Below are 24,960 nucleotides of genomic sequence, written 5' to 3' on the forward strand. Positions count from 1 at the left end.
GAGTCTTCCTTGAGCCTACATGAGGGATTTTTGCAAGCCAGAAAACAGCCCTTAAGACTAAAGCCAAGGAAGTATGTATCTCTCTTTCTCATCGCATACATTGAAATCTGAAGCTAGTGTTTTAACTAAAAACTAACCTGTTAAAAACAGCCATAGCATGCAACTCAAAACTCAAAGCTTCTATAACTTGACCAGTAATACTGTTTTCAAGTATTTGAAAAGGCAAAGAAAAAATTATTCTGATTTCTACTTGATTAATATTGGAAAAAGTTATTGTATTTTTTGGAGTATAAGACTCATCTCCCCCCTCCCCAAAAAAGAAAATCTGGGTACGTCTTATACACTAAATACAGCATTTTTGGCCTACCCAAAAACTGCCCCCTTTGCAAAAAAATAGATGTGCAGAGGGCTTGGGAGGCTTGCAAAGTGCTACTGGGGGCTGGGGAGGGAAAATTAGCAAAAAACTGGTTGTCCCCCCCCAGCCCCCCACTCTACAATCCTCCCATAGCTCTGCATGCCTTTTTGTTTGTTTGTTTGCAAAAAAAGAGGGTTGCAAAGGGTTTGGGAAGCCTACAGAGTGCAAAAAGTTTGTGTTTCTTTTTAATTTACCTATTCAAAATCATGGTGCGTCTTATAATCCGGTGAGTCTTATAGTCCGAAAAATATGAAAAATATGAAAAAAAATTTCATTTAATAAACTGATTGAGAACCTGAGAGGTAAGTCATGAAAAGGCAGTAATTAGAATTGCCTGGTATGGTCCAAGGGTCTCTGGGAATCCCTTAAAACCTTCACAGTAGTCTGCAAAATCAGAACTATGTCAAATATTGAAGATTCCAAAAATTTAACAAAAAATACTCTTATATTTGTTAAAATTTATGTTGTATGTTAAAAAGTTTTTCATGAAAAATATTTCTGTTCATATCGAATAGGTTTAATATTTCTTTTTACATAATTCAATGTTCTATAAACGCATAAGTTTTTAATACGGTAAATTTTAATAAATATAATGCATGTAAACAAAAACTACTTTTGGCATCCTCCATAATTTTTAAAGATGGGAAGAGGTCTTAAGCAAAAAGCTTAAGAAATACTGCTTGATTGTCTGAATAAAAGATTGTTATCAGACTCTGAAAACTCCTTGTCAATACCTTCTTCTAAATATTCCGATTGAATTTCTCCCCCCCCCCAACTCACTCTCTCTCTCTCTCTCTCTCTCACACACACACACACACACACACACACACACTTGTCAAACTACTCCTGGCCTACAGGTCAGATGTGTCACATGCTGGCAACGCCCATGCCCGGTTTAGCAAAGGGGAGAAAAGTCCCAATACATCACATGACAACGCCGTGAGTTTGACACCCCTGATCAGTCTGTCTGTCCGTCCATCAACACACACACACACTATAAGATGGTATTGACATTTGGAATTCTGCTACTTGTATTCTCTGAAAACTAGTTTTAATATATACAGACCTTTGCGGATAATATTTTGAATAATAAATATTTGTGGGTACACATACATTAATGCTGCACAATTACTTGTTTCAAGGTATCTGAAAGTATGCAGTATCCTTTCAAGCCTGCTATGAGAGTAGAAGTTGTCGATAAAACACACCTCTGCCGAACACGGGTAGCAATTGTTGACAGCGTAATTGGAGGCAGGTTAAGATTAGTGTATGAAGAAAGTGAGGACAAAACAGATGACTTCTGGTGCCATATGTACAGCCCACTCATTCATCCTATTGGTTGGTCTCGGAGTATAGGACATCGATTCAAAAGATCTGGTAAGTTAGGATGTAGCAATGAAACCGTGAACAGCATTTGTTTTTTTTAGCTAAAGGCATTTAAAATTATATTGTAACACCATTCTCTGTCACAAATATGCTATTGCATTAATACTTAACATCAACATTCAGAATGTTCCACTTTGTTTTTCTCGGTTATATTTTTGACTAATAATACTTTTAGGAGATGCTTTTCATGTAGAGGAGGAGACAGCTTTAATTTTTCCTTTCTCTTCAAAGATATAATCAAGAAACAAGATGGTCAAATTGATGCATCCTCACATTTATTTGCTAAGGTACGATATTTTAGAAGAAATTGTATTTATATTGAAGAAATTTTTAATTTTAGAAAATGTAAGAATTTAATAAGTATGGTTTATCAGCACTGAATATTTCAAATGATTAGTCCAATAAGATTTGAAGACAAAGTATTAAACAAGTGGCAAAGGCAAGTAACTTGAAGCTTCAGATTTTACAACACTTTAATGAATGAGCAGGATTGCAGTTCCAAATTCAAACTACATTAGGAAACTAAATCTCTAACGTGGATTACAGATTGGATTACAGATCATGTTAATGGCTACACTGCCTCTGTTGAGGGAAAGGGACTCTAAGGTAGTTTACATAAATACCTTTGGCTCAATGCCATAAAAACAGGATGGGATAAATATAGAAAAAGAATTAGCCCACATTTATCAACCCTTGCTTCAGTACAGGTAGTCCTTGTCTTATGATCATAATGGAGCCTGCCTATTATAATTGCAAGTCCTGATGCTCATTAAGTGAGGCACATGATTGCTTGGCTCTCCCAAGTGTGATCATTAAGCGACGGCATGTGGTATTAAACAGAAAGAGGTCAAGCAGCTGCCCTCCATGAGTAAAAAAAGAATTTTTGCACTGGGCTGGAGAAATGAAACTCCGACCCTGAAGCCATGCTGTTCCCCTCCCATCTCAGGACTAGCCTTTCCAGCCTTTAGAAACACGGCATTCACCAAGTTTTTTTGGCTAGAGAATACAATACAATCTTTTGTATACAATACAATTGTATTCAGAATACAATCTTTTGAAAAGGGAGAAGGGCTATAAAAATACCAGAAAATGCTGTCTTTGGTTTTCTAGCTGGCTAGCAAATGTAATCTTTTTAAAATGAGAGAAAGGCTTTCCTGCCCATTTTGGAAAGATTCTTTTTGCTGGCTTGTCAGCAAATGCAATTTTTCTGAAAGGGGAGAAAGCTTTTTAGAACCGGCATCTTTGAGAACAACAGGGTTGCTTCACAGAGGTGAAATCTATCTGACAGGCAGCCCCTGCACTCTCAAAGATGCTGGTGGAAAAGTCTGGCAAAAGGGATTTTGGCATGGAGCATTTGGAGCCAGCCGGGCTCCAAGTGCTCCATGCTTCAAACACCCTGGACTAAAACTCTCTCTGGGACTGTGCTGTGAACTTTTCCAACTACCCTCTTTGAGAGCAGGACTGTTACACGGAGGCAGTCCCCACCCCCACCCTCCTGCCAGGGTGGACTGAAATCAATCAAGCAGTCAACCCTTCCACACTCTCAAAGAAGCTGACTGAAAAGTCCATCCCAAACTGGGTCCTGACAGATTCTTTTCATCCTGTGACTTTGGGAAAAAAAATCACATATAATGAGTACTGTAGAATGACGAATTAAATTGTGGGAATATGCATCATTGTCAAAAAATAATAATTTCATGCAGTATTTCAAAAATAAGTCTGATACAGAATTTAATTCAACTTGGAAACCATCTATGCATTATAATTCTATTTAGAGACATGTGTTGCATTTGAACTCTCTATTTCTTTTAACCCAAGGCTTTAATACCTAGGCCTTTGTTTGAATTACTAAGTAAGGATAGAACTCTTAGATTAAATAGATTGATTCTCTCTACTATGATTCACATTATGGATATTGTTATTTATTGCATATTGACTCAATCTGAATGATGTTCTGAAAATGCAAGGTACTTTAATATGTAGCATTAATCTAATGCTATTTTAACATTTTATGCTGCTTATTTTTTCTGTTCTAATTCTCTTTTTTCTTGATTGTGTTTTTAAGTGTTTACTACAATAAAATAGAATAAATAAAAAGAGAGAAATGAATTTGCATCCGAGTGAAAATGATGCATCTAAAATACATGCATAAAATAAATACAGAAAGACTGAATGCTCTGCATAGAAAATAATGCCTTAACAGCTGTTTTGGTCTGGGTTTTTTGTTTATTGTTTGCCGCATATCAATGTGTACTATGGGTGTTTTTTTAGGTAAAAGAAGCTGAGTCCAGTGGAGAATGGTTCAAAGAAGGGATGAAATTGGAAGCCATAGATCCATTAAATCTTTCTGCTATATGTGTGGCAACAATTAGAAAGGTAAAGATAATTAACTTACCTTGTAGAGGAATGTGAGCTGAAGGCAGCTATTAGGGCCATTTTTCCCTCTATGTTCATAGGGAAATATGTATTTAAATAATTGTTTATTTAATATTCTAAATCACGGGTGTCCAACCTTCTGGCTTGTCTGGGTTACATTGTGTGAAGAGGAATTGTCTTGGGCAGCATATAAAATATATAATAAATGTATATAAATCACATAATAATAAACTTTTATGATCATATGGGGCCACATTACTAGCAGTTTAGGGCTGCATGTAGCCTGTGAGCCTCAAGTGGGACACACTTGTTCTAAATTCTACCTAATATTACATTAATTTCCATGTGCATTAAAAGGAGCTCATAAGAATGCAACACTAAAGATCAGCGATGGCGAACCTTTTTGGGCTCCCGTGACAAAAGCGGGGGGAGCGCAAGGGGTTCGTACGCGGGCGTGCCATACACATAATGCTATGTGCGCAACCCCGCCTTGCGCATGCGCACATGACCCCCCCCCCTTTGGCCTGTGATAGACCCATTTTTCACCCTCCCCAGGCTCCAGAGGCTTCAAGGAGCTTGGGGAGGGCAAAAACAGCCTCCCCCACCCTCCCAAGGCTCTTTGCTGTCTCCCGGACTGCACTGGGGGCGACTGAACAGCCTGCTCTTGGAAATGGAGGCTGTGGCCAATGGGCTTGGCCCTGGGCTCTTGTTCCGCCTGCCCGGGAGACGGAGCGCAGGGAGGAATATAATGGCCGTTTTGGAGGGAATGGACCCCACACCTTCCACTTTACATCCACAGCAGCCGCGCCTGCCGCCTTCAGAGGCAACAGAGGAAAGTGCTCCTCTTGGGTGGCCAGGCCCCAAGCCTCGTGATCCCCCACACAATACACAGACTTTGTTTCTTTGGCCAGCCGACCCCCTGGAAGACCCATTTCCTGGCTCCATGTTCCCGACCTGGGTTATGGGGCAACCCCTGGGCATTATCCTCTGCCCCCTACAATGCTGTTGCCGCCGCTGCCTCTGCCGGGCATGTTGCCTACGTCCATGCCACTGCTGCCTCAGGTCCCAGTAGTTATTCCACCTGTTTCATCAGGTGCACCAGAAGTATTTGCAATTGGTGTCTGCCTCGCACACCTCCCCCACGGCGGCTTCTCCTTCTTCTGGCTGCTCCAGCATCCCAGCCAAAAGCAGCACTGTGACAGCTGCCGAGGGCTAGGGGGCTGCGGTGGCAAGGACAGGCAAGGGCTTCCCGTCCTCCTCACCCGAGCGGGCTACTTGCACGGCTCCAGCCCGTGGCTCTGATGAGGATCTGCGGTCTGGAGCCCTGCTGCTTCCAGCCGGGATATATTCTGCCAGGCCCTCGGCATCTTTATGCAAGTAGCTCTCCTCCCCTGCCAGCAGCTTCTCCAGCATCCCAGCTGGAAGCAGCAGCACAACAGTCGCCGTTACCAGGGGCGAAGGGGTAGCGAGAATGGGCGACTGCCACCCCTTTGTCCCTTCCCCAACAGTGGCTGTTGCGCTTCAGCATCCTCGCCATTGCCACCCCTTCGCCCCTGGTACCCTTGGTGGCGTCTTTATGTGAGTAGCTCGCCTCCTCGTCAGCAGCTCTTCTGCCAGCATCCCGGTTGGAAGCAGAAGGGGCGAAGAGGTGGTGGTCGCCCGTTCTCGCCACTGCCACCCCTTCACCCCTGGTAACGGTGACTCTTGCACTGCTGCTTCCAGCCGGGACGCTGGAGGAGCTGCTGGCAGGGAGGCAGCTACCCTCATAAAGATGCCACCGAGGGCCTGGGTCGCTGACATGGGAGCAGCTGTGGGGGCTCCCCGATTGCTCCAAGCTTCCCCCTGGGGCTGCAGCTGCTGCTCTTCTGGGGTGCCCGAGCCAACCAGGCACTCCAGCCCATGGATCCTCATCAGAGCTGTGGGCTGGAGCTGTGCAAGTAGTCTGCTCAGGTGGGGAGGGAGGAAAGCCTGTCTTTGCCGCTGCCACCCCCTCGCCCCCTGCAGCTGTCACAGTGCCGCTTCTGGCTGGGGTGGGAGTGGCTGCAGGGGCTGGCCGACCGCTCCTGCCCTTCCCCTTGTGGCTGCTGCTGCTTTTCTGGGTCACCCGAGCCAGCCAGGCTGTTTAGGCCACAGATGAGCCATGGGCTGGAGGGCTGGGGCCATGCAAGAAGCTTGCTCAGGTAGGGTGGGAGGGAAGCCCCAACCACAGCTCTACTCTGCTAAGAAGCAATGGCCAGGAACCCCTCTCTGCGTCTTTTGGCACGCGTGGCCATTGCTCTTCCTGTTGCTGGTTTTTGCATGTGCATGCGTGACAGAAACTAGATCACCAAATGGCCAATGCACATGTGCACCCTAGAAACAAAAAGTTCACTTTCCTGGCGTGCACATGTGCACTGGGTGGCTCCACTTCTGCTTTCTGGCACACCAGTGCGTGTCAAGACCAGCTGGCTGCTGCGCCTGAACGGAAGAGCAACTGGTGATGGCGTGCCAGGAGAAATGGCTCTGTGTGCCACTTCTGGCATGCGTGCCATAGGTTCGCCATCATGGCTATAGATTATATGGACCAATTGCATAACAACTGCGCTATTATATAAGGGAGCTGAATGAGGAACTAGCTGATGGATTATTTGTACCCCATACCGATATCAGAGTCATTTGTAAAAGTACCAATATATTATATACTTAGTTGACCATGATTGATCTTGAAAAAAAGTTACAGAGTTGCCCATTTAAGCTGTATGGTCACTAAGAAGTCCTAGGGCAGTAGATTAGATTGGGAAGTCAAAACAACATTCTGGGAAGAAGACAGTGGCATATAATTTTGTATCATTGCTAAAACAAAAACATGTGTTCATGTCACTAGGCATTAAGCTTGACTAAAGGGAGACTTCATGGTTTAATGTAACCATGATTCTTTGAGAAATTTGAGGAAAAATTCTCTTTATGTTTCAAACCCTGTGGCAGCTGAATTACCTGTCACTTCATGTTTTTCCGCCTTGCACTGCTTTGTATTAATTTTCTACATTTAATTCTAGGTATTAGCAGATGGATATCTTATGATTGGGATTGATGGATCTGAGGCAGCTGATGGGTCTGACTGGTTTTGTTACCATGCAACCTCCCCTTCTATATTCCCTGTTGGTTTCTGTGAAATTAACATGATAGAACTAACTCCACCCCGAGGTAGTCATGTTTTCTTGTTCTATATGTATATATACAAACACATTTTGATGTTTTGTGTATGGCATAATACTCATACATTGGCTTGTAAAACATTTGTCCTTTCCTCCAGAAGTAGTTTGAAGTTGCTTAGCCAGCAGTTGAACAGAAAATGATATTTTACTATTTCTTACAACAGCTTTTGGAGGACTTGGTTTGGATGTATCATTTTCTTTCTTTCCCTTGCTTCCTCCAAGGACTTTACAGAGCAAAGACTGAAGGAATTGCCCTGTTGCTGTTGTGTATAATTTCAGAAATGCTGGACTAATAGTGGTGTAGCTTCTCCTTAATTATTTAGCGCAGGTTGGATTGTCTCACTATTAATGAAGGGTTCAAGCAATTTATAATTTAAAAAATAAATAATAAGGCTATTTTTTTTAAAAAAAAACTAAAACAAAACTGATAAAATAAGTATGTAATAAACCATCAGCACATTGCAGAGACCTACTTGCAAGTTCCCACTGAGCTACCTCTGTTCAAGAGTGATTTGTATGTGCTTGAGCTCTCTTTCTTTCCGCTGATGATCCTACTGCAAAAAGTGCAGTCGATACTGGGCTAAATTGGCTACTTGGCGTAGGAACTTGATATGTGTATGAATGCTCATCTTTAAAGGCTTTGCTTCAACTGCTGCCCTCAGATGAAGATAGGCCAACAACTCTTGGGAAGAGGGCTTTATGTTTCTTTGATTATAGAGCCATGAAGCCAAAAAGGTTTGTATAGCATAGCAGCCTTTAGGATTTTTTTGGCTCTAGAATCCTTTGAAATAATTTGTGTAGTATCTCAGTGGTAAAAATACATTTTAATTGTGACTTTATTTTTAACAATTTGTATTCTTTTTGAATTTTTAAAGTTTTTATTTTATGAATCGCATAAAATTATATTATAGGATATCAATAAAAACACATATGTAGTACATATGTACATTTAGGATCAGAATATTTCCTTACAGTGTTGTTATATAATAACTATACTTAACTTGTAGGTTATGCAAAACTACCTTTCAAATGGTTTGACTACCTCAGGGAAACAGGTTCAATAGCAGCCCCCGTCAAATTCTTTAACAAGGTAAGCTGGCATACAGGCCAGAAATTTGATCATTGTAACATGCCTATACTTTCTTCATGTCCTGCCTCCCCTCCCTGAGCCAGAAATTGTCTATGTCTAGCTATTATAGAAAATGTTTTAAAAATGGAAAAGACAATTTATGTGAGGTATAGTACTTTTTCATTAATTTAGTATATATGTTTTAAATCATTAAACTTATGTTTATTGAATGGAAACACAGCATTATACCCAGGGGTGGGTTCCTGCCAGTTCTAACCTCTTCTATAGAGGAGGTTCCACAAATCTACAGTGCTGTTTAGAACCGATTCCAGCTCCCCTGCCTGTCTGCACATCATCAAGATGAAGGGCAAGAGGAGGAATTCTGGGAGTTGAAGTCCACAAGTCTTAAAGCTGTCAAGTTTGAACACTCCTGGGTTTTTTTTTCTAAAGGGTTAGGGTGCAAGGGTCTTGTAACTTGACAGTTTTAAGACTCGCACACTTCAATGCCAGAGTTCCTGAGCCAACATGACTGGAGGAGGAATTCTGGGAGTTGAAGTCCACAAGTCTTAAAGCTGTTAAGTTTGAACACTCCTGGTGTTTTTTTTTCTAAAGGGTTAGGGGTGCAAGGGTCAGATTGACAGCTTTAAGACTTGCGTGCTTCAAATGCCAGAGTTCCTGAGCCAACATTTTGGTTGCTAAGCAAGAGCGTTTTTAAGTGAGTTTCACCACATTTTACAAGTTGGCCACGTCCACCCAGTCACATGGCTGGCAAGCCACTCCCACACAGTCACATGGCCGGCAAGCCACTCCCACACGGTCACATGGCCAGCAAGCCATTCCCACAAAGCAGGCTACACCTGCAGAAGAGGTTCTAAAAAAAAATGAAACCCACCACTGATTATACCATGGCACTCTAGTAACTCCAGAAACTAACTCAGTTGAGATTTTTTTATGGAATATGAATAACTTTTGTCTGAATAGGAATTTTGAATTGAATATAATGATTCTTGGTATGTTTGCATCTGTCTTTTTTCCTGATCCCTTCAATCCTCATAACAATTAACTGAGAGACAGTCCTCAGCCTAAATCATTTAGGAGTTTCCTGATTAAATGGGGATTAGAATTCTTGCCAGCCTTGGCTGGTCTTGGAAAAGTTAAGCAGGTCAGATCTAGTTAGGATTTGGCAGGAGGATTATGAGGAATACAGGTTATTAAAGAAATAAATGAAACAATTCTGGAAGAAGATAGTGGCACAGTTCATGAATGTGTCCACAAAGTCACTAGATAGAATTGTGCTAAGCAAAGTCTTTTTGTGTAAAGAAAGCTTTACACCTTCAAGCTTTAAAGCAGCCGCTTCCTTTAGAAGGCTCACATGAGATCTCTGAAGAATGGATATATGGCTGCTCTGAAGTATAGAATTCTGCTATGCATGAATATGCTGGCAATCAGTGACATAAGGAATGATTATAACTCACAACAACCTATTTCCCTGAGTTGTATGATAAAATAGGAGGGAATGCTACTAAACCACTTTGAATTTTTGAATGAAAGGCAGACTTTCATTCAAAAGAGACAGACAGACAGACAGAAAAAAACTCATTTGCATCCTCTAGAAGACTTGTGTGTCTATTTACTGATACAGTATATCAATAACTTTATATTTATATACTGTATCAGTAAATAGACACAAGTCTTCTAGAGGATGCAAATGAGGTTTTTTTTGTCTGTCTGTCTCTCATCTTGGTAAATAATTGCTTTGACTTAGTATATAGAAAAAAAGAGAGGAAAAAAACAGAAGGGAGAACAAAAAATGCCCAAAATATAGACATGAAAAATAGCTTAGTTTTAAAAGCAGCATTAACTTGAGGGAAACAATATTTCTCTATTAAGAAAGAACTGGTTCATAAGGAAACAGATATAATAAATCCGAATTGTAAATCTGGTGTGGCACTGTCTCCTCATCATAAAAATGTAATCTTTTTTTTATTGTGCCCTGATCCATAGTTATGCATGCAGTGAGAAATACCAAATATTTTATTTATAATTAACATGTTTAAAGCAAATTATTCCTCCTATAACTGTAAGGACAAGTTTATGGATTTTAAAGCAAAATAAGACAATAGTGAAGCAAGTACTTATCATATGGATAAGTACTTCATCATATTATATCTTTAGCATATTGAAATTGCTAGCCTTTAAAAAAATTCTCAGTCATCCAGTAAACATGAAACGACTCCTGCCATACTGTGTTTTGGACCAGTTGCAATTTCTGAGTAGACTTCAGATACAGTCCCATGTAAAGTGCATTGCAGTAATCCAGAAAGGAGGTGACTGTAAGGCCAGGAAAAGTCACAATTAACACATAAGACAAATCTATGCAAATATCCCCCCAGCCATGACTGCTCATCAAGTAGGACCTCTGAGTCCAGGAGGAACACCCTTGTCCCTGAAATCTTTTGGAAAGATATTTAATACAATACAATACAATACAATACAATAGTAGAGTTGGAAGGGACCTTGGAGGTCTTCTAGTCCAACCCCCTGCCTAGGCAGGAAACCCTATACCGTTTCAGACAAATAGCTATCCAACATCTTCTTAAAGACTTCCAGTGTTGGGGCATTCACAACTTCTGGAGGCAAGCTGTTCCACTGATTAATTGTTCTAACTGTCAGGAAATTTCTCCTCAGTTCTAAGTTGCTTCTCTACTTGATTAGTTTCCACCCATTGCTTCTTGTTCTACCCTCAGGTGCCTTGGAGAATAGTTTGACTCCCTCTTCTTTGTGACAACCCCTGAGATATTGGAACACTGCTATCATGTCTCCCTTAGTCCTTCTTTCTCTTAAGCTAAACATACCCAGTTCCTGCAACCGTTCTTCATATGTTTTAGTCTCCAGTCCCCTAATCATCTTTGTTGCTCTTCTCTGCACTCTTTCTAGAGACTTTCTAGAGACTCTTCTAGAGTCTCTTTTTTCCCTTTGATATCTTTTTCAGAACACATTTCTCCTAAATGTGCAAGTACATACTTTTGTGGGTATATTTTTGTCCCATTCATCTTATCCTGTCTCTATTACATAAAAAAATTAATTAAATGTGAATCAGTGCCAGATAATCTGTGTCTGTGATCGCCAAAACATGGGATTTATACCCAGACTTCAATATATATATATTTGAATGGTCCCATTCATTCTTTCTGGTCATTGCTTATGTAATATTAGAACAGCAGGAATGTCCAGAAGCTATGAAGAGAATTATTAAGATGAGAAGGCAATTTTCCTGTGGCTATTTTTATAGTAAAGGTTTGATTTTCACACATAATGACTGGATCCCATTGCATTAAGCCATAATGTGATTTGTTTTGTGGGGATTCTGCACTTTATATGAACTCCATCATGATGGATTGTAAATAGTGTTTAAGGCTCAATGTGATAATGGCAACCCATACAGTGTTTGTTTATTCAACAAATCATAGTTAACAATGCTTTGGGGTGATGTACCAATCCACCTAGTGTAATAAATTTGATTATTTCCCTGTTCCAGGAAGTTCCAAACCATGGGTTTCACGTTGCAATGAAACTGGAAGCTGTGGATCTCATGGAACCTCGTTTAGTATGTGTGGCCACCGTAACTCGCATAATCCATCGTCTCTTGAGGATACATTTTGATGGCTGGGAGGATGAATATGATCAGTGGGTAGACTGTGAATCTCCTGACCTCTATCCTGTAGGGTGGTGTCAGTTAACAGGTTACCAGCTACAGCCTCCTGCATCACAATGTAAGTTACTAAGATTCTTTTTTAGAATCTTCCGTTTCTGATATTTAGCAGATACCTACAGCAATAATTTTATCTTCACTTATGAAATTCTGCCACTTTTCCAACTGCCTCAGTCATCTCAGACATTTGGTTAGTAACTCAGAATTGCCTGATCTAATTTGATCTGCCTTCAAAATGTTCTTACAGCTTCATCTTTATTTTTAAATATGTCTAAAGACTACGAATTTGTCTTACTAAAATGTGTTACAATATATATTTGTTTATAATAAAGTTTACATAGATATATAAGCTTAGTTGGAAAGATCTTTATTCTACTATGTGGTTCCAGGTTTGCTGTTCCTTCTATTAATTCAGATCTTTTAATTTACTCATGTTTCCCCGAAAATAAGACAGGGTGTTATTTTCTTTTGACCCCCATAATAAGGGCTTGGCCTTATTATGGGGGGGGGGGTATTATTTTCTGGCAGGTAGGGCAGGCGAGAAGCGAGACATGCATTTTACCTTTCCAGCTCCGTTGCGTTCCTTGCCATTGTGTTCAGGGAAACACGTTGTAAAAAAAACCCTCCTCGCAAATTCAAACTTCTTAAACTCGCAAGAATGTTTTTTTACAAATTGTTTCCCTGGACACAACAGCTGGAAAGGTAAGATGCACTACGGTGCAATTTGGGGGTTGGCAGGTGGAGCAGGGGATGGGGTGGGACAGAGGCTCCTGTAACCCGCCAATTTCCGGTCGGAACAGCAAATCTCTGTTACCTGCCGGAGGATAGGCAGCAGGAACCAAGCACCTTCCAGCACCTCGAAAGCGGCTTCACCCAGGCGGGGACTGGTGATGGCTGTGGTCGCCGGCAGTGTGAGGGTGTTGGTGGGGCCCAACCTGTTGCAGGCCGGGCAGATGGATGAAGGCGCTGAGATTGGCTGCGGATGGCCGCCATCTGCTTGATCATCAGCGCCGCATTCTGGCGCTGATGCAGAGCCACCTGGAGATCCGAGGCTGTTGGAAGAGGAAAATACTTGGGCACCGGCGGCTTGAAGTCCCCCGGCAGGCCAGGATAGGGGAAGATGACAGGCAGCTCTCCAAGGCAGCGCTTCCCGCTGGACACTGCTGTGGCTGTGGCAGCGTCAGCGGGCAGGAATTCTGCCTGGCCAGGAGAGCCCGGGTGGGGGGGGAGGCTGGCTTCCTGAATAGCCGAGGAGGTGCCCACCATGCAGGCAGGAGGCGCTGGGTTCAGGCCCGAAGCCACCACCAAAATGCAAGACCAGTGGTTGGGTCTGGTGCACACTCGGGCCACGCGGTGGGCTGCAGAAGAATGTTTGGATGGGCTGGCCCTGGTCCAACTCTGGAAGGCCACTGTGGGGGGCATGGAAACCACTGTAGCTTTCCCAGGACATGGTCAGGATCATGACCAACAGGATTGTTTTAGTAGTTTTTTTTTGGGGGGGGGGTTATTCTTTTTAGGGGGGAGCTTATTTTAGCCCACGCCCTGAAAAGCCTGATTGAGTTTAGTATCGGGACATGTCCTATTTTCGGGGAAACACGGTATTATGTAGTAGGATAGGCACTCCTCATCCCATAATACTCAATTTCTGGGTTATGGTAATTTGGGTTCTCTTAAATCTATAACAAAATGAGGAAGGAATAAAATGTTGTTAATGATAAACCTAAAAGATGGATAGAAAATGTTGGCAAATAATTAAAAGAGAAATTATGTCTTTTTTTCCAGCAGTGTTTAAAAAGGTAATTACTATTGTGACAATTGAAAATTAACTGGAAGGGAGAACTATGCCCAGGGATATGTATAGTACAAGGCATAGCTTCCAACAAAAATTCTCCATAGCTATAGAAGGTTCTCTGCCTACTATGGAGATGTACCACCCATATGGCTGTTGCAAAGAGACCATGATGAAGAATGGAATGCTGTTGCTATTGCTATTTCCAAAAAGAGTTTGCATTCCCCAACTATCGTTGTACTTACTACTATAGTTTCTGCTTATAGCTTTGTTATGTACTAGTTGTGTGCAACAAAGCTACAGTGCTTAATTATGAATATTCTGGTGTTCTACGAAATACATTGATACAGTCATTCCAGGAATGGATTCATCATTCTTGCAAAGGATTCTTTTGGAACAGGCTGTGATTTATGTCTATATCTGGAGCACAGTAAACCATGCTCTGTTGTGGGGAAAAAAGCACTTTCAGGAAAAAATAAACTGTGTCCAGACTGGCCAGATCTGGAAGAACATTCTAGTGAACATGGAATATAATCTATGATCAGACTACAGAATTTGTACTTCCCTGTGGTGTGGTATTTCTGCTTGAGTGCTTTTCCTTCACAGTTTATTATCTTCCGATTGAATTGTAGTGCATGCATTTTTACCATATATTCCAGCATTCTGACTTCTGATTGATTTTTGCTCTTTCCTCTTGCACTGCAATTGTGTGTCATAGTACTAGTGTGATCCAATCATAATTGCTCTCTATCACAGGTAGTCCTCGACTTATAACTGCAATTGGAAGTGGAATCTTGTTTGTTGAAAGAAGCAGTTGTTGCAGTGAGATATCCAACTGACTGCTTTGCTCAACAACTGCAATCCTGGCTCTTCCAGTTATGGCTTGTTAAGCACACAGAATGAAAGAGCTTCCTATCAAAGGAGGGCAGGTAGCTTCCCTCTGTGTACAGAAGGGAACTGGTGTGCTGAATTGGAAAAAACAAGCCTGGGATTGTGAAGATCCTTACTTCGTGTCTCCAGGCCAGGATAAGTGTCCCTCTCCTCGCTGTGTGTGGAAGGCAATTTGTGTGCTGGGTTGAAGAAACCCGTTTCTACAGCCTATAAAGGATTGCCCCACCACCATCATGCATGGAGGAGAGAGGGGAAGTCCTTTGACAGGTGGCAGCAGCAACTTTCTCCTCCAGCTTCCCCATTGGTTTTCTGAGGAATCCAGCAGAGAAGATTGTAAATGATCATCACATGATTGTAGGATGCTTGACAACCATTGTTAACTGGGAATAGGTTGCTGAGTACCCAGATTATAATCGTGACCACGAAGGGGTGCAAAGTTTTACTGTGACTGGTTGTAAGTCAAGGACTACCTGTATAATCTAAGTACCATAGAAAGGATATACAATAGATACAATGTAGATATACAATGTACTGGTCACATAAATATACACAATTTAAAAGATTTGTAAATTAACATAATTTTGTATAAAATAAAATTTTCCTGATAGGCTTTAATTTTGTCTGATTAGAAAAGTAATAATAGTTTTTTTATCCTGCCCAAACCAGTTTTAAATTTTCACCTGAAACTTTCTTGTTAATTAGTCAGAATATTAATGTGCATCATTAAAAGCATTAAAATAAATTGGTCACACTTTGAGTAGGCATTAAATTACATTGTGTGTAAATGCTTCCTATAGTATCTTTATTGGCCAGAGCATTTTATTTGTATGGAAATCTGTTTTCTAACTATTTTGAAATATGCTGTAAAGTTGTGTTAAAGCAGTATCTCCTGTTAAATTTTAGCTTCAAGAGATAGCCAATCAAGTTCATCAAAACAGAAGAAAAAGTCTAAATCACAGCAGTACAAAGGACACAAGAAAAGTGGGTAACAGAATTAATTTTTTAAAACTCTATATTAAAAATCTATCACTTTCTCTCTGGACATTTTTGTGTATAAATGCTGTTTGGGAGAAATAGCTTTCAAATGTAGATATCCACTATGACATAAAGGAAATTGCAGTGATACATTATTTTTATACTGTGACGGTTTCTTTTCATTTCTTCTGATCAGATTTGAAATAAAAATAAGATGGATAAAATATGTCATTGAGCAAGCTTTTTCATAGTACAAGAATTATTGTAGTCTCTTCAACTTCACACAAAGCCTGCTTAAGGCCAAATAAAGAGCATTTTTAAATAAAAAGATGCGCAAGTTGTGTGGAGTGAAAGTTTAGCGGATATACTTTTTGTTGAAGAAAAAATTCTATTAAAGAGGAGATTTATGTCATTTTTTCCTTGCCTGCATTGACATTAATTTTGATATTCTTTCTGTATTGTATCATTTGGTCTTCATACTGGTATCTCATCTTAAAAGATGAGCATTTTTGGCGGCATTTTAAAAAGCCAGCAAGATTAATGTATGAAATTAAATTTGGGACTCTGACAAACATTGAAAAGACTTCTCTCATTGGTAACTGCTATGAAGTTATATGAACCAGGTTAAGTTTTAATTTAAAACTATCTTTTGAATAGAAATGCAAATAGAAAGTTTATTTTTTTTCTTAATGGCTTGATCCTCATGATATTTTACACTTTAATTTCAACCTGAGTAGCCTTCACTGAATTGAACTAGTATTCTAGAGCTACTTTGGTCTAGTGGTTAAGGCATCAGGCGAGAAAGCAGAAGACTCTGAATTCTAGTCTGGCATTAGCCATGAAAGCCAGCTACTTGATCTTGGGCCAATCACTCTCTCAGCCCAACTCACCTCACCTTGTTGTTGTGAGGAAAATAGGAAAAAAGGTATGTTGAATGTTCACTGCCTTGACTTACTTGTACAAATAGTAAGGCTGCATTACAAATAAATAAGTAAATTCTTGCGGTGGTAGCCTCTGAATAAATAAATCCACCTTCATTTCAGATGGCATCCAGGAATAAGAAAGTTTATTGATCTGTTTGTGATACTTCACAAATTTCAACATAGAATAAGTTCCTATTTCCTAATACATAGATAGTGTGAAACTATTTATTCTGTTTTGGACATCATGAGTATCTTTTCCAAGAGGGGAGAGGAAAGAAGTGAATGGTATCATTTCTAGGTTCTACAACTGCTGTATGGCAAACTGAGTGTTAACTGTGCAAACTAGGACAGGGGGTCTTAATTTTGGAATAAATGTGCATGAGATTGCACTGCACAAAAAATTCAGTACAAAGTGGACTGATTTTTATTCATTTATTAGCATTTATTAAGAAACCGCATTTAAATTCACATTTTTGAGAAAGCCACTTGAATGATTTTATAATAAATTTAAATTTCTGTACATATAAGCATTAAATATGCTATGACTCAAACCTAAAACATTTGTAAACATTTATACCAATAGTAATTATAAAAATATGAGATTTCAAGAGCATATTGAAAACTGCCTTGGTCATACGTTCCCAATCTGATGTCGCCCAGTTGTGTTAGGAGTACAGTTTTCAAAAATTCTGCCCAGTATTGGAATTTTGAGAATTGCAGTACCATCACATTTGGAAGGCACAAGATAGGGGGAAATATTTTGAGAACTTAAAAGTAAAATTAATTAAAACCAAATAAATTATGTCCTGCTACTAACTGGCAGATATATTTTCTGTCATTGAAGATGGAAGATTATAACCGTAACTCCTTCATTATTGTTTTCTAACAATGATCCTCACAATAGTTAAGTCTGATATTTAGGTTAAATGTCATTTGTTCACCACAGTTGTTAGTAAATGTTTGCAGAATATGAACTTTATTTCAAAGTAATCATACCAAAGAGCCAAAACAATAAAACTATACTGTGACTCAGATTTGTAAGCACGAGGGCACCTTCCAGAACTTTTTAAATGGATAAAGCTGAGATGCATACTCTCTCAGTGGGATACTGTTTAACTGTGATACCAGCTGTGTGACATGTAATTTTCACAGTCCTTCAAAATTTTACTGTCATGTAAAGCAGTGCAAAACCTATGGATAATTCTCATATTGGCATGAACGTTGATCCATATCAAACAACAATTTTGCATGGTATTGATTTTAGGGTAGCAAAATTTTAGATATTGCAGTTGTGCTATGGCAGGAGTTGGTTTAAAAAATAGATCCCTTGTCACTGGTACAGCCACTAAAAAGCATACAGTAAGTAACAAGTGAAATTTCAAATAATAAGCTGGCTATTAAAATATCTTCTGAATCCACTTTTAATTTGGAGATGTTACTGATGGATAATATTTATCTATGTGTACTTGAAGAATAAATCTCAAAAACGTATTCATATGTAGTAATAATTACGTTAAGGGTTTAGCAACAAATGGTTTTAAGATGGAATTCATAACCTTGATTCTTTTATACTAAGTGTAAGAAGGAATGATATCCGTCCTCCTTGCTAACCATGCCTTTTTCTTTGTACTAAGGATAATTGTGGGGTTAATGAAGGCCCCCCCCTTATAATCAAAAGTTATAAGCTCTACAAGCAGAATATTGTTCCCAGACAACCAAAACACCTTTGAGATTAGAAATTAAAAGCTAATTGAATCCAGAGGCTAAGTGAACAAGTAATTTCTGTAAAGCCGACTTTTGCAAAAATACTGGGGGGAAAATATGGTACCTGACTATTGTCATTTAGCACTACAACACTTCTAACAGTCTGAGAAGTGCTGACTGTCCCATTCCAGTTCAACAGAGAATATTTTTTCCCTCAAGAGAAAAATGTTTATCACTTGTAATATCCGGACTTTGGAATCTACCAGGTTTCCCCCGAAAATAAGACTTCCCCGGATAATAAGCCCAATCGGGCTTTTGAGTGCATGCGCTAAAATAAGCCCTCTCCAGAAAATAAGCCCTTCCCAAAAATATTGCAACACAGCAGCAGCCACGAGGTGACCATGCTCTCTGCCTCCTGCACCTCAAAAATAATAAGATTTCCCCGAAAATAAGGCAAAGTGCTTATTTCGGGGGTCAAAAGAAAATAAGACCCTAAAACTAAAATTCAAAATATCTATTTGGGATCTGTATGTTTTAGCTCTTTGTGGCATGAAGCCAGTTTGAATTAAAGGGCAAATGAGTAAGAGTGACATTCTCAATTTTAATTTAGCTACCAAATATGTATCTTAATACTTTTCTTATACCTTTCTATCATCCCAGTTACTTAGACAGTTATTCTGTATAGTAATGAATTTGTCTAGTTGGCCTCAAAACAGACTATGAACAGATAAAATCATACAGATGTATGTGATTGTCTTGATTAAGACTATAATTATTGCTCATATTGTACATCACTTAATTGATATAGCAATCTTTGTTATGACACTAGTTCCTTATTTATACTATTCTGAAAGCATGTAAAAGGCACAAGAATATGAAGTCTTTATATCTGGAGTTATACTTGGTTTGCCACTTTTAACATCACTGTTAAATCAGAGGTACAGGTCATGTTTCTCAACCTTGACAACTTTAATATGAGTGGGCTTCAACTCACGCTGGGTGGAGAATGCTGGGAGTTGAAATTCACTCATCTTAAAGTTGCCAAGATTGAGAAATACTGGTATGGTTAAGAGAATTAAATAGTTTTTGTTAGAGATGTAAGTTAAGGGGAAAACATAACACACTGCAATAGAAGGATGCCTCATAGAGTCTTTTGATTTTGCCACAAATCACCAGAGTTAACTTCTAAGTGAATCCCCTTGGCTTTCATTGATGGAGATTAGGAGCTACGCAGAGAAGCACCAAGTGGAGGCCATTTTCAGTGAGTCTTGCATTACCTTAATGCACTGATATAAGTGTTTTACTTTAGTTTGACTTGATGTTTAGAGAGGAAGATACCAGTTGGAAAGAAGCCTGTCAGTTTGTCGAGCGGCCTCAGGACAGGTGGGGTATGGAGGAGCTTCTCTGGTGATGAAGAGTTGACTCCTCAGTATCGAACCCTTCCAGCACAGACATCCCCGGAGGCCTGTCAGCCTCCCCGGACTAGCAGAGAGTTCAATCCCTGCCTCAAAACAGGTAATTGGTCATGTAAAAAAACAACAACAAATGATATGAGAAGAAAGTTGACTGAGGACCAAGCATGGTCAGGCATGAAACATGCTGGCTCATTGCCACCCTCACTTTTCATTTAAAAATGGCAAGAACATTCATATCAGCCCATGAGCCCATCTCATTGAATTAATCATAAGTGTTAAGTCCCTGATCTCTATGTAGCCAAAAAATCCACTAAATTCCTTCCCAAAGCAAAGAGAAAGTAGAGATAGGGTGAATGTATTGAGGCAAGACGGTTAAGTGCTAAGAGACTGTTAGTATTGGCTTTTTATAGGCTGGGCATGATATCTGAAGAACACAGCAAACCCCTGTGAGCAAGCTGTTTTTGTTGTTGGAAGGGTATTTTGAAAAACTTAATGTGATTCACTTTTTAAAAACTGAAATCATTTTTAGGTCCCAAAATTGACTGGAAGATGAGAAAAACTTTTCTCTATGAATATTTGACCATTTAGACAAACAAGAGAAAAATAGTGTATTAGTATGTCTTGAGGCTCATTTAAGGTTCAGATAGGTGCATTAGGGCTGACAACAAATGTCAGTCTGTGCTGAAAGTGGTTAGCTAATATAAATTACATTTGGGAGGCTATGTTGTTTTAGTTTTGGCCAGTGGAGAATATCACTATTGATTTCCCCCCACTCTCATGGAATGGGTAACACTATATACGAGGAAAGGATGCTTGAATTTTTAAACAAACCAATTTCTATTTGTAATAAAGATGTGTAGTTGAAAAGTCTCCTTTTACTGAGCGTTCCACAAAATGCAGATCATAGACTAGATCATAGATTTCATTCTACATATAATCTGAGTCCTGTCTGAAGAGAAATGTACCAAATTCGATGGTACGTTCTGTTCCACTGTAAGAAATCCTTCTACTCCCTTGGCAGGACCTAGACACTGCTATGTAACATGTCCCAGTGAAGAGATAGGTGCATGTCCCAAGTAATAAAGACCTCTGCATAGCCTATTATTTGCATGACATGAATCAAGTTTTGTCTGCTGTCTGCAAATAGCCACCTTAATGCACAGTAGGGAAGGTCTCTTTTACACCATGCAACAAGATGCATGTGCCGGATAGTGTCTAGTCAGTGAAGAACTATGAATTCTGATAAGGTACTTGGTTGTACTAGTTTCTGCTGGAGTGAAACAGAAGACCTCAGGTGTGTTTTCTTTGGGATGTATTTGATTTATCCATATGATTTCTCATTGCATCCCTATCTAATTATTTTCGCTTACTTGGCTAATGCTAACTATTAAAGCATTTTATAATTACTAATGAAATGAAATGTTCAACATCTCGCCGAAAGCTTTATTTCCATGAATGCTACACTTCATGTTTTCTTCAAAGCAATCAAGAAACGAAGTCCTGTACATCATACATCCCCATCTCCCATTACATTTCTGTAGTGCATTGAACCAAACACTACACTTCGCTACTTCAAACGCTAATCTTATTATCTGGAATAAGTATGTTTCTAATTATGATTATGTTTGAAATGTTAATGTTAAATTCGTTGTATTTCAGCACAATATAGTCTTCAGGCATTTTTTTTCCCATGGGGAAAGGTGTCTTGGAGGATGAGATGTCATCAAGCTAATCTTTTAATACATAATTGTCTTAATATAAAGGTTAGAGATAAGAGATTACCACAGGAGCTCACTGAATTTATAAACATCAGAAAGAAATATATTGCTTTATAAAAGGAGGAAGGTGCTATAGGCCCACTTTAGGCATGAAAGCCAGCTGGGTGACTTTGGGCCTATCAGCCCAATTTACCTCATAGGGTTGTTTTCCAGTTTTTTTAAATAATAAAGGTGAGATAAAAATAAATAAATGAAATAAAATAAAACTGTAGTTCTTGACAATAATTATTTAGTGTAGGGTTTTCACAATTTATGGCCTTTCAAACTGCAGTGCTCATCCCTTATCAATCATGACATTGGCTCAGCTTAGCTTTGTTAATCTCTCCTGAAGAGCCACACACCAGCCATGTTCACCTCAAGGAAATTATTTGATGAATTTCTAAAAATATTACTTTTCTAGATCTTTATCTGAGGGATAGTATCAGCAGGTACTTTTTAAACATCTCTAGCAGATTATTTTGAAAGAATTAAAGTTACACGTGTCTTTTTATTTTGACTATTTTATTTTAAAATGTACTATCTGCCTTTATTTTAGAAATAAAAAAAAATGTAAAACCAATTGAATTCTTAAAAGTATTTGTATATGAAATTCCAAGGACTTCAAGGGATGGGTCAGGCTTTAATAGTAAAATGTTGAATTTGTTAAAAAAAAATATCTCAAGAAATTCCCAGAATATGGAACAACTGCAGTCTTTCCAAAAGACATACTACTATTAGTGGTTGTCCTTCCAAAGAGGAGAGACCCTTGATAGCTATCAGGTGGGCTTGTTCCGTTCATGTCTGCCTACCAGATTGATCAATTAATTTAATTATTTTCTATATATTTCGGGAAACCTAAAGTGGCATTTATAGGAGTCCCAGCTGGTCTCCCATCCAAATAGTTTCCCAACTCAGATTGTTAAAACAAAAACAAACCATTTATTACATATATTCAGATAACGCCCTAAAAGTGCACGCAAACCTAATGAAAAAGAAAAATCAGAGCTTCCCTTGCCTATCTTTCGTTCTGAAACAATTTTCCACAGTGGGTCTAATAAACTTGAGTAAAGTTAGTCTAGAATAAGCATAATAAACATAAATGAAATGAATTAAATAATCTGATTAGGATTAAAATGGGTATAAGAACAGTATCATGAGCCACAGGTTTCATATTGTGAATAATAATGTAATTAATTTCTGTAAAAGTTTGTAAGCTATTTTTATCTCCTTGAGAAAATTGTTATTATTACATGTTCTTAATTTTCATAGTAGTATTTCAGCTTGCCTGCAGTGGACATTTGGAACATGCTGAAATTTGTAACTTGAAATGCAAGAATAGCAAATGGCAATAGACATGGATTGATGAACAAAATGAAATAAAAATTGTTATGTTACCTTTCTATAGAGGGACGCAGTGGCTCAGTGGCTAAGACGCTGAGCTTGTCAATCAAAGGTCAGCTGTTTGGCAATTCGAATCCCTAGCGCCGCGTAACGGAGTGAGCTCCTGTTACTTGTCCCAGCTTCTGCCAACCTAGCAGTTCGAAAGCATGTAAAAATGCAAGTAGAAAAAATAGGAACCAACTTTGGTGGGAAGGTAACAGCGTTCCGTGCACCTTCGGCATTTAGCCATGCCAGCCACATAACCATGGAGATGTCTTCGGACAGCGCTGGCTCTTCGGCTTTGAAACAGAGATGAGCACTGCCCCCTAGAGTCAGGAATGACTAGCACATATGTGCAAAGGGAACCCTTACCTTACCTTATCTTTCTTTGAAAGGAAGAGAAAGGGAAGGATGTAATAGATATGAAAGAAAGTGGTCTAATCTTGGGCAGAATTGAATAATAAGGATTGAGAACTGAAATCTGTTTAATTATGAATAAAAGTTCTATAACAGTGTTTCTCAACCTGTGGTCATGGACCCCTGGGGTCGAAGAAATGTTATGATTTAAATCTTAAGTATTAATGGTCTATGGCCATAAAAGTTATCTAAAGGGAGTCCATGGTGAAGAAAAGGCTGAGAACCATTAATGTCAAGACAAGGTGATATGGTGTGATCTAGTTTGTTGTGAAGGCAAACAAAAATAGGATTTTCTAGGCTGGTGATAGTTGAATGTTACCTCCGAATGAAAGATGGCAATGGAAGAGTCATGTTTATTTATTTTTCACATTTTTTGAACTGTCCATCTCCCTCAAAGAGAGATTACAGTAGTTTGTACTAGGAGAAAAAAAATTATGTTAGGTCAGGGGTCTCCAACTCCCAGTTGATCGAGCTGCACTGGGCCACAGCATACCAGAAACTGGGCCGTGCAAACAAGCAAAACCCCATCCACGGGGTGTAGGCAGCACACTTCTGGTCCACAGAAAAGCCTCTTCATTAAACTAGTCCCTGGTGCCCAAAAGGTTGGGGACTGCTGTGTTAGGTGATATAAGTGGATGGGTGGAAATGTAAGCCATCCAGATCCACTTGGTTGTGATAGGCAGCTATACTAATTGAATAAATGATCCAAAGGTGCTTTTTTCAGGAGACAACTGGACTTTCTTGTTTTTTCTTTTGAGGACGTTTCGCTTCTCATCCAAGAAGCTTCTTCAGTTCTTGGATGAGAAGCAAAAAGTCCTCAAAAGAAAAAAAACAAAGTCCAGTTGCCTCCTGAAAAAGCACCTTTGGAATAACCATGAGATGGATGACTGAGAATCTCTGCAGACTAATTGAATAAATAAATACATTTGCAGAGAAAAAAATGATTTGGCCATTTGGAGGTTTAAGAAAGAATTAGAATGATAACTGGTATCTGCTTAGAAAAAAATATTTAAAATAGTTGGTTTAAGCATAAGTTTGTATGAACACAAGGGAGAAAATTATTGGCCATTTGGGGAACTGTCAGAGTTTTGGCAGCGTGACTAGTATTATGGGATAAACCTAGGAGCAAAAACACAGCACACAGAGCCCTAATACAATTTACCGTGGTTTATCTACAAATATATACAGACATATACATGCAGAGATAAATTCCTTTACCATTCACTACAGACACAAGGAGAGAACTAAATACACGAGAGAGAAACTCCTCTCTAATGACCACCTATATATAGACTCCTCTTAAAACAGTAAATGACTTGTGTGGACCCCACCATCAGAGTCTTAAAAGGTTATACCATAGATGCAATGAATCAGCCTCATTGCATCAGCCCTAGTGATTACAGCTTACAACATTTCATCAGCTGGCAGCTATTAAATCCTCAATACCTTGACAGGAACGGTCCAAGACACCCTCATAAAGGCCTTAGGTCTTCCCAGGGCACCTAACTGCTTATTTAAGAAAGAGAGGGCCACCTTCCACTGCCATTAGAATACATC

The 24,960-nt window shown here is 39.4% G+C and overlaps 1 protein-coding gene across 3 annotated transcripts in view; it reads left to right on the top strand.

Annotated features, from left to right (window-relative positions):
* MBTD1 (mbt domain containing 1) overlaps positions 1-24,960 on the top strand; it is a 53,462-nt gene that overhangs the window by 20,780 nt on the left and 7,722 nt on the right. For all 3 annotated transcript variants that reach the window (XM_081936887.1, XM_081936888.1, XM_081936889.1), the window contains exons 9-15: positions 1,558-1,792; positions 2,033-2,088; positions 4,073-4,177; positions 7,213-7,360; positions 8,379-8,461; positions 11,979-12,213; positions 15,736-15,813. In XM_081936887.1, the coding sequence (XP_081793013.1) occupies positions 1,558-1,792; positions 2,033-2,088; positions 4,073-4,177; positions 7,213-7,360; positions 8,379-8,461; positions 11,979-12,213; positions 15,736-15,813 (940 nt within the window). The remainder of the gene's footprint in view (positions 1-1,557; positions 1,793-2,032; positions 2,089-4,072; positions 4,178-7,212; positions 7,361-8,378; positions 8,462-11,978; positions 12,214-15,735; positions 15,814-24,960) is intronic.

Source organism: Natrix helvetica (assembly GCF_964273705.1).
Source record: "Natrix helvetica genome assembly, chromosome: 1".
Lineage (NCBI taxonomy): Eukaryota > Metazoa > Chordata > Lepidosauria > Squamata > Natricidae > Natrix > Natrix helvetica.